This window comes from Kogia breviceps, chromosome 19 (assembly GCF_026419965.1).
Source record: "Kogia breviceps isolate mKogBre1 chromosome 19, mKogBre1 haplotype 1, whole genome shotgun sequence".
NCBI classification, from domain to species: domain Eukaryota; kingdom Metazoa; phylum Chordata; class Mammalia; order Artiodactyla; family Physeteridae; genus Kogia; species Kogia breviceps.
In genome coordinates, this window is record NC_081328.1 from 43,142,955 (window position 1) to 43,157,690 (window position 14,736).

Below are 14,736 nucleotides of genomic sequence, written 5' to 3' on the forward strand. Positions count from 1 at the left end.
AATTTATATGAGCTTTTAATATGAAAACTTTCAATTCATGAATTATACTTTTTTCGTTCATTTCTTACAAGAATGAATGTTTTCCCTGGCATGCAGTATTACTGTTCCATAGACTTCATGATTATATTTGTAACTAAATCACATCTCTTTATCTTTAGCATCCAGTTATAAACTGGCACGGCCTAGTTAATATTTTAGTCCACTAGCAGTTTTGACTTCTTACCTAACAGCTGAGTGGTTAGGTAATTGATTTCCTTGTTAAGCTAAATATCAATAGATTAATCTTACTTAAGGTATTTATCACAACCCAGTGTTATATAATAGTTATTTCTGGATAAAGAAGACTTTTGATTACAATTATTATAAACAAAATCTTAAAACCTAGTCCTATACTTTACTCAGTCAATACCTGTATTTAACGGCAAAGGAAGACAAAATAAGACAGCTCTTGCTTTATAAGGAGAGAGAAAATAGCTAAAGGTGATAGACTAGACAGTTACAACTTATGCTCATAGTTTTGATTATTAGATTTTAGCTTTTCCAGTTTGCAGTGATTTTTTAACAAGACCCATCTCCTCTATGAAGAATGCAGTTAATTTTTTTTCTGGCACAAAAAAATAGGGTAACCTGATCTGAGTCTGACAGAGTGTGTCGTTCATTTAAGTGCTTCCATCTGTTGCCTGCTGTTCCCCTTACTCATGACCCCTCTATGTTTCTCTTTCCTTTCTCTTTCCCTCTGTTTCTCTTTTTCTTTCTTCCTTCCTTTCTATTTTCCTCTCTTTTTTTTTTCTCTCCCTCTCTCTCTGTCTCTCTTTTTTGTCCTTAGCCCCTCTGAGGAAGGCAAAGTTTGTTGAGAGCCCACGAATTCCAGAATCCGAGCTTGGCTCACCAACCCTCACTTCAGCTCAGAAACTGGACGTGGATGCATACTGCCCTGGTAAGCATGCATGCAAAGTATCTGCTTTGAAAGAGGGAGGTTTGGATCAGGCCCATCAAGCAGAGCAGTGTTTTGCATATGTATTATTCATAAAAACATAGCCGTTACCTCTTTTGCAACTGTGATTGCATATTTTCCTTACTAGAGCACTGTTTTTACTGAACATCCTTCTTGATTATTGATATAATTATGTAAGTATTGAAAACAGCTTCAAAGATAATTTTCAAAAGTTAAAATAATTCAGTAGATACATTTTCAGGGTGATTTTTGTGATCTGAGGTACTTGAAATTTTGCTTTGGCCATGTGCAGTCAGGAACGTGCAAGTGTGAATAAAAATGTTCATTCAACACTAGCCCTTTGCATATGACCTTTTTTGCCTAATCCCTGTTGGTTTTCTGGACAGTTATAGAAAATAGTTGTGATGTTGGAAACATTATACTTGAATTTAAAAAGAAACATTATAGGTTCCTGATTTGGACTCCTGACACTCACTGTTAGAAATACCTCTTCTCATGAATGGCCTGTAAGCACATGTGGGAGTTCACTAAAACCCTTCTTGTGTGGGAGCAAACCTGAGACAGACTCATTATCAAGGCTTAGATTCTTCCAAACTTAGACGAGTTGCCTGGCAACATCCTTTACACTCACTCTACAGTGAGTCTGTAGAGCTGTGTCAGAAATGTTCACAGCTCTATGTGAGTATAAAGATCAGAGCTTCAGTAAAAAAACTTTACAAGACTTGGTTTTAGGTCTTTTGTTTATTCCTGCTCATTAAAATTGCACAGTGGATGCAACTACTACATATTTACAGCATTATAGATCAGCAGAATAAGGTGATTTCTAGTTCTAGGGAAGCTATCAGTAGCTGTAATCTGAAATAGCAGGATACTATACCTCTGAAGCCAGATAAGACATGTTTTAAAACAGGACAGTAGGCAAAAACTTGAGCCAAACCTAACCAGAGACATTTGATTCTATGAATCAGTTTTGAATATTGAAAGACCTTGGGGATTTCGCTTGCAGGTTGCAGAAACTTGGGCTTAATCCACTGTTGTAAATGACTATTCAATTTAAATCAATCGCAGATATGTGTTAGGAATAACTTTTCTGTTTCTAAAAGGAACAAAATTTTTTCATGTTTTGAGGTACTGTCACATTTTTTGGGCAATGGAATATTATGCTCTGCATTTCTTCACGCAAATTTTAGTGTAACAAAGTAAAGTAAATAAATGCACTAATTCTCTATTCGTGCATTGAGTTTTGGAAGAGAAACGCTATCAGAGGCCTTTTCTTTTCCAGATTTGGAAATCAGAATGATTGTGGGGAGACTAATCTTTCACTTCCTGATTGCCCATCTGACATCCTTAATCTAATCTCGTTTTTGTTATTGTCAAGAAGCAAGGTAGCTGCTGTTGTTTAGAATGCCAGTGCTGAATCACTGTGAAAAATCTTGTCCGTGTTATTACTTACGTGTATTTTCCACAAGCAGGAATCTTTGCTGAATTGGAATTGAACCAAACTAAACCTCAGTTAAGATTTTCAGAAAACCAGGAAGAAACTAAAACATGTTGCCAGAATGTTAATTGCCATACACTGCAGTCTCTCCTTTTCTTATCTGAAATAGATTTAAGGCATAGAAACTTTTTAATGATTTGTTCTTTTATAGTAAAGTTATTAAACTCTGTGGAAATAAGTTTCTACTGAGATAAGATTAGTGACTTGAGGGTTGAAGCTATTCTACATAGTACCAAAAATTAACAATAAACAAATGAATTTAGTAGACTCATAAAGCAAACAAATAACCCATCCTTTTTGAATTTCTCTTACATAGGATATATTAACCAAATAATGATCATATTTTATTGTATACTCATACATAATAGTGCAGTTAAAGCTAGTGATCTGATATCTTCCTGTCCGCCTGCTTTATTCATTATCACATGCAGATTTAGGAAAATAGTATATCTGACAGAGGCAACAGTCCTAAGCTAAAGGTTAAACGAGCAATGGTTCTCAAATTTTAGCATGCTTCGAGAATTACTTGGAGGACTTGTTCAAATACAGATTGCAAGACCCACCCCCAGAATTTCTGATTCAGTAAGCCTGGGTGGGTTGAAAATTCACTTCTCTAACAAATTCTCAGTTAATGGTGAAGCTGCTGGTTGAGGTGCCACACTTGGAGAACCAACTGGGTTACAGGGCTGCTGGAGGCTGCTTACAAACCTGTAGCGTTCATTCTGCTGTTGACTTCCGAGGAATAATTGGCGATGTTTCCTTATTATCTTAACTTAAACCTTTTGGTTACCTGTATTTTAGGTGGGAAGAATAAAGCTGTGAGAAATTGACATATATTTTTCCTGATCTGTCTTTTTGTACATGGTATCTGTGTACCCATGACTAGTTTTCAGTGTTGTCCTACAAGAAAAAGGAAACTGTGGATCAAACCAGAGCAAGTTGTTGATATTTGGTCTGCAAAGTTTCGGGAAAGCTGCAATGGGATATAGCTGTTGATCCAGAATATTTGTCTAATAAACTGAAGGATTCAGTCTACATAGCATTAGATTCTAGAATACTTAATTTGTTTTACTCTTCCTCAAATCAGATTTGTTGTATGCAGAAAACCTGAGGAAAAGTTACAAGTTAACAATATGTTTTGGTTCTGCAGCTGGACCATGGAGATGATTGATGATGTTATGTAACTGAACTACCAGAGTAGGCGAGGTCAAGTGAGTTGTGTTTGATAAATCGTCTTACAGTGGGGAAATTAAGGCCTAGAGAATTTAATGATTTGTGGAAGGTCACAAGCAGGATTTATTGTTGAACTCTTGAAGTGGACATAGTATAGTCCAGAAATACATTGTCCCTCATTCTATTACTGTGTAAATTCTATAAGCATCCCTTGACTGACCCTTAAATTAAAAAGTAGAAAATTCAGTTTTTTCATGAGACAGGGCTGTATTCTCTTTTTAGGGTAACCAGCTGATATCAGTGATTTCAATAAAATAATTCCCAAAATAAAAGAACGTGCTCACCCTACACTCCGACTTTTCTTCCTACGGCATTAGTTATTAGCTGTGTGATTTTAGGCAAGTCACTTAACCTAAGCCTCAGTTTCCTCAGTGGTAAAAATGGAAATGGTAATCTTAGATTAATAAATATAGAGCACTTAGCACAATGCTTGTTTTATAGTAAATGCTTATAAATGTTAGCTAGTTTTGTTATTATTATAGTGATGATCCTGAGGTGTATAACACAAGATCTTAAAGTTTTTCTAAACCATCAGGAAAAACAAGATGTAAAGGTTTAGGGTCATTTTTAGTTAAATATGTCTTATTGTGTTTCAATTATGATTTTCCCCTAACTAGTTTTGTGATCTTAAGCATGTCATGTAATGTCTCTGTGCCTCAGTTTCCTATCACAGCAACGTTACATATAACATGATGTTACTTATATAATTTAAAAAATTAAATATATATTTGTATAGATACATGAGTACACATTCAAAGGGGAAAATGTCCAGAAGAATACACCAAACTAACATTGGTTGCCTAAAGAGGGAGAGAATTGGGATTGTTTGGATGTCAGAGGAGAAAGTAGCATTGGTGAGATAATGATCATGTTAGCAGTGGTTGTATCTGGCTGGTGGGATTACAGATGATTTTACTTTTCTTTATTGGGCAATATATGTTAGTGAATGAGAGCTCTGGTTCTGAAGTTAGATCTGAGTTTAATTCCTGACTCTGTCGCCTACTAGCTGTGTGAATACATATAACATTCATAGTCTTTAAATTCCTTGTCTATAAGATTGTGATAAAAATAGGTCTTTTTTTTTTTTTACCATAAGTCTATCTCATAGAGTTGTTAAGTAAAATAATGTATATGACAAATGATTAGCTCAGGCAAAACAAGCAAGAAGAGACATGTAGCACCTTTCCTGTTATTGCTGTTCATCATCATCATCATCCTTTTCTTCATTTTCTAAAATTTCTGCAATGAATTTGTATTGAAATTTTTCAGTAATCAGGTGCTGCTAAAGGATAGCAACATTCCTTATGTCTTAGTTTTTTAAGTTTTTATTTTGCATGTTATAACACATAATTTCAGGTGTAGAAATGAGCCTTGATACAGATGGCAGGCCATGTTGACAGTTTTATAGGACTTTTGACTACATGTGCAAGGTTAAGGGCCAGAGTCCAGACCAGTGTTCTGAAAATAGACAGGCTTTTATCCACAGCAGATACTTTCAGAGGAATTTGAGATTAATCTTTTTATAATAGATTCTTTTAAATCTCTTTAAAAATTGCACTGTCCTTCAAAGGACAGTGCTATTTAAGGTGACAACAAAATTAGGATGTATTTGAAACTCGAGAATGGAAGAGAGTTTTATGATACTTATTTGAAAGTACATACTCATATTTATATAGTTTTTGAATTTGTAAAGGATTTTTCATTTGGATTTCTTATCAGCATGGTACTCTATAGCACAAGTACAAACCACTGTTGATAGATGAAATATTTTACATAAAGTGAGTAGTTCCGTCATGGTCATTCCACTTAGAAGAAAAGGATGATTTGTTTTCTCATTTTCTTCCTTCCATGTTTTTCCTGAAAACATTATCAAATGTTATCTTTATCCTAAATAGTTAGGCATGCTTCTTTTTTTTTTTGGCTATGAATTTTATACTTTAGACATGAAACCCTCTGATTTTTAATTGGTATATGGATACCAGAAGCCTTTTTCTTGTAATTTACATCTTCTGTTATGTTGTATTTGTATTCCTTAAGTCTACTATGTTGTAAACACAATAAGTATACAGCAGGATTTTTAATCTGAATTAAACAGGTGAGCTTTAGGGAGGCGGGTTCTAAACTCCTTAAAATTACATACAAACACTATTCTATATGCATATATGTACTTCTTTCTATAACAGGTTCTCAAAATGGTCTGTAACACATATTCCCCCCCACCCCCAAGAAAAAGGAAAAAAGAAATGCTGTTATAAAGGTTGACATGAAATGAAGGTTGTTAATGGTACAACTGTTAGAACAACAACAAAAAGCACCTAAAAATTGGATAGTGAACAGACTTGTAAATCAAATGAAGGGTATAAATGAACTTCAGTGCTGCCCTAATTGGGATATGAAAGTCAGTATAGCAACTAGAGATCGGAAGCAGAGATAAACAGGAATAATTTCAGTATATTTTAAGTATGAGAGATACTGCCTGAAAACTGATTATGAACATAAACATACCAGAGAGGTAGAATATGAAAATAAATAGATTTTCATCTGCACACTCCCTTATCCAGTAGTAAGTTCTTAACATGTTAGAAAGTTCTTTCCATGGAAACATGCTTTGTTGAATACAACTTTTCACTTTGAACATTTTCAGTTGTTTTCTTGATTCATATTTTGTGATTATTTAAAAGATTAACCATCTTTTAACTAACTTTTAGATTAACTTTTCTCAAGGTTTTGCATCACAAATTGTAAAGACTTGGGCTGTGAGTATGGTGCTTAGATCCATAATTTAGTTAGATATCCAAATGGACAGTTTTTTCATTAACTCTGAAAACTGTTTTAACTTTTGGTTTTTTTGAGGCAGTAAAATGCACTAGTTTAGACAACAGACCCTGGAGCCAGACTGCCTGTGTTCAAATACTGACTCTACCACTTAGTGCTTTACTTTCCTTACCTGTAAAATGGGGATTATAATATTACCTGTATCGTAGGAATGCTATGAAGATGTAATAAAACATGTAAAATAATCAGGACAATTATGTGGTCCATAGTTAGTGCTAGATAACTCTTAGCTACAATTTTTAAAGTGTTTCAGAGCCTTTACTACCCTTTATCTAAGAATGTTATGGGTAAGGTTATATCCTTTTTATGAGCACTTTGCAAGAGGATAAAATTACGCCTATAACCTGTTGTCACTGGCCTGTTTTCATAAGCAGTCCATGTATAGATACTAAGTTTTGTGGGTTTTGATTGTTTTTTTAGTGGAGGCAGCTTTTCGTAATGGTGAATAGCCCTGGGATCAAATGAGCTTGGTTAAGTTCTAATTATGCCACTTAACTAGCTGTAGAACTTTTATTACTTAATTTTTCTAATTTTCTGGTTCCTCATCTGTAAAATAACCCTACTCCATAGGGTGTGATGATTAAATAAGATAATACACATAATGTGCTTAGCACAGTGTCTGGAACATCAGTTATTATGACTAACAACATCTCTCACATTTATATATTATTATACATTTATTTCTGAAAAAAAAAAGTTTTGTGTTTTTCTTTCCCTAAACAGTATATACATTCCGGCAGCCCAATGTTCATGAAAAATTCAGTGGGAACAAGGAAGAGACAGAAAGCTATTCTTGAGTTGTGTTTTGATACCTAAGAAACTAGAGATTTATGAATTCTGTATCTGATATCATCACCACTGCCATCCTTCATCTCTAAGTCACTTAAAATCCTCTTTGTCATTTTTTTTTTTCCTTATCTGGAAGTTATTCATTATAACATTTAAAGTTAGGGAATTCCCTGGCAGTGCAGTGGTTAGAACTCTGTGCTTTCACTGCTGAGGGCCCGGGTTCGATCCCTGGTTGGGGAACTAAGATCCCACAAGCCTCGTGGCCACAAAAAAAAAAAAAAAAAAAAAAAAAAATTATAAGATATGGGGAGTGTTGGTTATATTCTGTTTATCATTATTGAGTACCCTTGTGAATAGGTCCTTGTATTGGTTATCTATTGCTATATAACCAATTACCATAAAACTTAGTAGCTTAAAACAGCAACATTTACTGTCTCACAGTTTCTGTGGGTCAGGAATCTAGATACTACTTAGCTGCATTCTGTGGGTCAGGGTCTCTCACAGGCTGCATTCAAGATGCAGCCTGGGGAGTTCCCTGGCAGTCCAGTGGTTAGGACTCTGCACTTTCACTGCCAAGGGCCCAGGTTCAATCCCTGGTCAGGGAACTAAGATCCTGCAAGCTGAGAGGAGCAGCAAAAATAAAAAAAAAAAGACAGCCTGGGCTGTAGTCATCTCAGGGCTCAACTGGAAAAGGCTCCCCTTTCAGGTTTATGCACATGGTTGTTGGAAGGGTTCAGTTCCTATGGGCTCTTGAACTGAGGGCCTCAGTTCCTTGCTGGCCTTTACCAGAGGCCACCCTCACTTCCTCACCATGTGGGCTTCTCCACAGGGCACCTCACTCATGACAACTTGCTTCATGAGAGCACGCAAGAGGCAGAGAGAGTGCGAGCAGTATGAGTGACAGTTTTTTATAACTTACTCTCAAAAGTGACATCCTGTCACTTTTTGTTGTATTCTTTTCATGAGAAGCAAGTCACCAGGTCCAACCCACACTCAAAGGAGTAAATTAGGGCTTCCCTGGTGGCGCAATGGTTGAGAGTCCGCCTGCCGATGCATGGGACGCAGGTTTGTGCCCCGGTCCGGGAAGATCCCACGTGCCGCGGAGCAACTAAACCTGTGCGCCACAACTACTGAGCCTGCGCTCTAGAGCCCGCAAGCCACAACTACTAAGCCCACATTAGAATACATTGTACGATGGGTAAGGAAATCCAGGTCAGTAGGGGAATAATATGGAAATACTGTATTACACAAGTAACACATTTTTACCATATTTTGTATCTCAAACATATGTCTGTTCAAAGCAGTTGTTAGAAACCTCAGTTTAAAATCCAAAGGAACATTCAGTGATAAACGTCAGTTTTACAGATTTCAGTGAAGCATTTAAGGTTCTTGAGCTTGTCAAATACTGCTTTTCATTTCAGCTAAATAGTCCTCATCATACATGGATGTGCACATAGTACTTCTTGTACATTGGGGGCAATTATGTAGGCAAGGAAGCTAGTGTAAGTTTTGCCAAGCAATGAGTACTTTCTATCTCTAGGTGTCCTGAATCTACAGTGATTCCCATTTCCAATGGGAGAGAATCAGAATAGTGGGGTGTTGTAATGGAAGATTATAAGCATTTAAAAGCCTGTTCTCTTAGCTAAGTGCTAAACTAATGAATTTTTTAAAATGCAAAGAGTCTCTAACCTTATAAAAATTTTATTCCTAAATAGCACAAGGGAGAACCACCGTGTGTGTGTGTGTGTGTGTAGACTTTTTCCCCCATTTATTTTTGTATGTCTAAGTTATTAATAAAAAGAGTATAGGGGCTTCCCTGGTGACGCAGTAGTTAAGAATCCGCCTGCCAATGCAGGGGACACAGGTTCGAGCCCTGGTCCGGGAAGATCCCACATGCCGCGGAGCAACTAAACCTGTGTGCCACAACTACTGAGCCTGCGCTCTAGAGCCCGCAAGCCACAACTACTAAGCCCGCATGCCACAACTACTGAAACCCGCACGCCTGGAGCCCGTGCTCTGCAACAAAGAGAAACCACCGCGATGAGAAGCCCGCGCACCACAACGAAGAGTAGCACCTGCTTACCACAACTAGAGAAAGCCCGCACACAGCAGTGAAGACCCAACACAGCCATAAATTAATTAATTAGTTAAAAAAAAAGTATAGGATTATTAGGAGATAAATTTACTTTTTAGGGAGCATTTTTTTCCTTTTCCAGCTTTATTGAGATATAGTTGACATATAACATTGGGTAAGTTCATTGTGTACCACACTATCATTTTATATATATATGGATTACTGATTAAATTTATGGACAGCCTCTCCAGAAAATTGCACACACGTGCAAAATTTTGCATATTGTCTGAGTTTTGAAGAAATTAATAAAACATTTAGGCTTGTTTGCCCTGTGTAATAGTTTTATCTGAAAACTAGTCTAAGCAAACCAAAATTAATAAGAATCAGACTAGAGTCTTCTAAGGAAGTTACATTATTGCTAACTTCCATTCCATACCCTAAAGCTAGGTATCTAAATAATGCAACTGTAGAGATTCCCTAAAAGTTGGTTCTTTAACTTAGGCTCTAGATGAGTTAATTTAAAGAAGGCAGTTATTTAGGAAGGAAGTAGGGGAAAGGAAGGGTAAGTAGGAGAAATTCAAACACTTCTGTTTTAAAGAGATGGGGTCCTGTGATTAAAGGTTCCTTAGATTTCTCTGCACCTGCCCCAACTAAGGCACTTTTTTTCCCCTCAGTTGAGGATTGACAGTGACCTGTGTCACTGGTACCCTGACATGGATCTAGTTTTCCCATCTACATCCAGGGACCATTCTTCCCTATTTTCTGCCCTCTGGATCCTCCATATTGGGAGGTGACTGTCACTTAGAACTATGGAAAACATCTCAGACCAAGACCACCATCTTAACCTCCAACTTATATTTAATTTTAAAACAGTAGACACATTTTTTGAGATAAGGTATTCAAAAACTGTTTAACCAGCACATTGAAAAGAAATAGAGTGCCTTCAGCCTGGCTGTATATTCTGCAGCTCAACATACACTTTATCATTTCCTATTACCATCACCCCTAGCCATGCCAGATATGTTAAAATTTCTTGTATCCTGAAGGTATTTGAGTTTGCAACCTTTGCTGTGGGTTACAGGAAGTCGTTACCTTTTTTAGGAGGTGGCAAAGAAGAACTGGAAGATGAAAGAATGAAAATTTCCCTTACTCTATCCCTATTAAAACATGCAATTTCAGGAGATTCATAGACTTCCAAAAGTATATCAGAGGATCTCACATCAAGAGTTTTTCAGTACGCGGGCCTCTCACTGTTGTGGCCTCTCCCATTGCGGAGCACAGGCTCCGGACACGCACAGGCTCAGTGGCCATGGCCCACGGGCCCAGCCACTCCGCGGCATGTGGGATCTTCCCGGACTGGGGCATGAACCCATGTCCCCTGCATTGGCAGGCAGATTCTCAACCACTGCGCCACCAGGGAAAGCCGAAGAGTTCTTGATTTAGATCATTCATTAGCTGATATAAGCTACTATTTAGAATATCATTTGTTGTTAGCTACTATGGTGTAGCTCTTCTAGGAGGAAGCATTATGCATGATTGAACAATTGAAATGTAATGTTACTTTAAAAAGAGAAGAACTAAAGGAGAATTTCCTCAACCAATAACCTCTAGTGGTGTTAGGGAAATATTCACCTTCTCCAACACGGTGTTCATCAAATGACTCTTATTCTTGTAACTCTCCCACTGCTCTCTCCTTCCTCCATCTCCACCACTCATCTTCCCACAGACTCCAGCTCTTTTCTACCACATTTTTACAATATTAAGAATAATCTTAAAAGATTGACTGTACTACTCTAACCCTATGACCTTTACCATTATTTCTTTTGCCTATTATTCTGTGAATTCTCTTGCCTTTGCATACCCCTAATTATTTTTGTGTGCTGGATTTAATATTTGAAAATATGTGTAGAAATAGTCTGAAAGTAGGATGATTTCTTTTTTCTCCAGAGAGGGTTTTCATTTGCTTCTGCCACCTGTGACCAGTTCAGTCCAAGTTCAGAGTGTGAAGTTTTCCAAGCCAATGAAATGACACAAATCAGGACCGCAGGACCTAGTTTACTTCTGGTTCATCTTTACCCTTAGGGTGTAGCTCTTAAGGGTCTCAGCCTAAAGTATGGGGTGTTTTACTAGATTTCCCACTCCTGGCAGATCCTAGACTCCATTTTTGTTCCCCTGACCTTGTGAGACAGCTAAACACACAGCTCAGCTGCTCAGTCATTTCTTCCCTATTAAGAAATGCCCCCAGTGCTAAAGTGGCCCTCCATGCTGGGCAGGATCTCCATTTCTGATTTCCATCTTCTCCCTGTTCTTATAATGATGACTTACCACCATCTTGTTGGATCTTTAATGCTTTCCAAAAGATTTTTAAAATATATTTTGTCCAGTTTTTAATAATTGTCATCAGCTAGAAGATTTCCAATTACTAAAAGGTCCCTACCATCATTATTTCCTTTGGGGGAAAAAAATTCTAGCATTTGTATTTGTAGATCGTATATACATCTGAAGGTATGTGTACATTTTTATTTTTCTGTTCTGTGCTCCCCATGAAGCTACATGGGAACAGACTGTATACTAAAACAGTCTTAGAACACTACCTCTTCGGGCAGACCAGTCCCCATAAATTCTGGGAGCCATCTACCAAGAAATTGAACTGACAGTATTAGCCGGTTGATTAAATATCAATATAAAGAACTTCTCTTTTCAGACAGGCCTTTAAAAAATTATTTATTTATTTATTTTAATTAATTTATTTTTGGCTGCATTGGGTCTTCGTTGCTGCACATGGGCTTTCTCTAGTTGCTGCGAGCAGGGGCTACTCTTCGTTGCAATGTGCGGGCTTCTCATTGCAGTGGCTTCTCTTGTTGCGGAGCACGGGCTCTAGGCACATGGGCTCCAGCAGTTGTGGCACGTGGGCTCCAGCAGTTGTGGCACGTGGGCTCAGTAGTTGTGGCTCACGGGCTCTAGAGTAGTTGTGGCTCACAGGCTCTAGTAGTTGTGGTGCACGGGCTTAGTTGCTCCGCAGCATGCAGGATCTTCCCAGACCAGGGCTCGAATCTGTGTCCCCTGCGTTGGCAGGTGGATTCTCAACCACTTTGCCACCAGGGAAGCCCTGAAACAGGCTCTTAGAGTTGGTTCGTGGTCCATCTCTTTGAGCAAGTTGTCTCCTGTTTGGACTTGGAACTTAATCTCAAAGAAATTAGTATTTTGCATCAAAATTCTGGCAAGTTTTGCCAAGTGTGATTATGATATTACCCATGATACTGAATTGTTGGAAAACTTGACTTTCTGCACCTGATGTCTTTTTGGTGTTATTTGACCTATTATTATTAGATTGGGGAGGAAAATGTCTGTTTCATCCAGTCACAAATCCCAAATGTAATTCATAGATTACTGAGGTAAGTTAAGCATTATTATGTTTTCAGCTTTCATCTTACCTTCTACAATAGCCATAACAGTTAAATTATAATTGTGAGTGGATGAAGCTGATGTTTATATTGCTGCCAGAAAAAGAATTTTTACATAGGGAATAGGAGTCATCATGCAACATGATTGGAGAGTTTCTTTAGTGTTTGAAAGGGATCATGAGACACAAGCTTAACTACAGTCTGGCTTTCTATTGCTTGGCTCTGTTGCAAACCAATTTTAAAAGGAATGTTCTTATCTGCTGGTTAATGTTTCATTAAAACATTGAATATCAAAAGCCATGTAGTATATTTTTTGTATTTACCACAATATTCCTAGTGCATATATTAAAGGCTCAATTTTCTATTAATCCATGTAAATCATCTTTGATACTGTAGAACAGAAGGCTACCCTTAAAATGTAAAGGTATTATTTGTTTCATATAAATAATTTTTCTGTTTATAAGCCTTAAAGTGAAAGAACTCTGGTTAGAATTCATTTGTATACAAGTAAAACTTCCATTTACAGTCAAGGGCATAAAATATGGGTGCTATTTTTGGGCACCTTACCAGAGCAAGGATGCTTATTTTCTTAGTTAAAATTTATTCTATACAATGAATTATCTAGTACAACAAGTGCCTTATCTGGTCCTTAATCAAGTAACATTTTTTATAATGACCCAGATTATATGCTCGCTCCTTAGGGAAAAGAAAGAATTAAACTATAAGTGAATCATCACAGCATTTCTCTAATGAAAGCTTTTGAATAACAGTTATCCCTAAATCATTTCTTCTTAAATATCCAAACAAGGAAAATAAAAAACACACTAAAATGACCAACAACACTCATCTGGACAATTTACACGTTTTCTCCTTTATGCTTCCCACTGTATCCGCAGTGCCTAGTGCAGTGACTGACTAATACATAGTAGGTGTTCATTCAGTGTGTGTTGAATGAATGAAATGAACCTAAAAAGTCAGAGGAAGGCAAAATGAAAAAAATTTAATATGTTATAAATATGTGTAAATTACATGGTTGTCTCTCTACTTAAGGATATGTATTTTTCTAATTTACTACAGAAGGGCTTGTAAGCGTGAACAACTGGAGCCATGATTTCTTAATCTGTGCTTATAATGTAATTTCACTATGGTGTTGAGAAAGGGGAAGTAGTATTTCTTTCAGTGGTTTTTTTATTTGTGGTATCTCATTTGCTTTAAATTCCTAAACTTTCTCCTTCCATTGATAGAAGTCTACCTACAAGGCCAATGTGACTAGCATATGGGAAGGGGCATAAAGCTTCACTGGATAAGAATTCGGCCATAGCAGCCAACTGAGATCAGTCAGCTACAAGTGAATTGTAATAAATGTAATTGGAGAACATAATCAATGAGTATAAAACAAAGAATGAGGATTTCAGGAAAATATCTGCCAGCCAAATGTGACACATTTATCCTCAAAGGTCAGGAAAAAGAAAATAAATACATGAATAAACTTAACACTATCCTTTGAGAAACTGAATATATATACAATGACAAGACCATGTATAAAAATAGAGTTCTGACACCCAATTTGCAGCAGATAGCCTAGGAACCCAACTTACTATCTACAAGTCAGACTTGTAGGAAGTAAGACTACTATCTCTAATAACCAGTCCAGGAAGCCAACAATAACCCCTGTAACTATTGGAACTAAATGACCAGGGCTTGATTTTTAACTGACAGCTTCCCTAGTATTTGCCCTCACTTCCAACTTAGGAGTAACCAGAGAAGGCTAAATACACACACCTAACTAGTCAGGTAGGATGCTTCTAGTTAGCCCACTTTCAGCTCTTCTGTGCCAGGTGCCTCCGATTCAGGGCATACCTGAAGCCTCTCCTTTTTTTCCCACTATAAAGCTTTTCAACTCCTCTGCCTGCCTTTAAGTTTCCTCCAGGTACAAGTGATAGTAACT

At 37.2% G+C, this 14,736-nt stretch overlaps 1 protein-coding gene across 11 annotated transcripts in view; it reads left to right on the top strand.

Moving 5' to 3' along the window:
- TANC2 (tetratricopeptide repeat, ankyrin repeat and coiled-coil containing 2) overlaps positions 1-14,736 on the top strand; it is a 343,384-nt gene that overhangs the window by 160,003 nt on the left and 168,645 nt on the right. For 7 of the 11 annotated variants that reach the window (XM_059048703.2, XM_059048705.2, XM_059048707.2 and 4 more), the window contains one exon: positions 827-937. The exons of the other annotated variants lie outside the window; for them this stretch is intronic. In XM_059048703.2, coding sequence (XP_058904686.1) covers positions 827-937 — 111 coding nt within the window. The remainder of the gene's footprint in view (positions 1-826; positions 938-14,736) is intronic. 11 annotated transcript variants of the gene reach the window in all.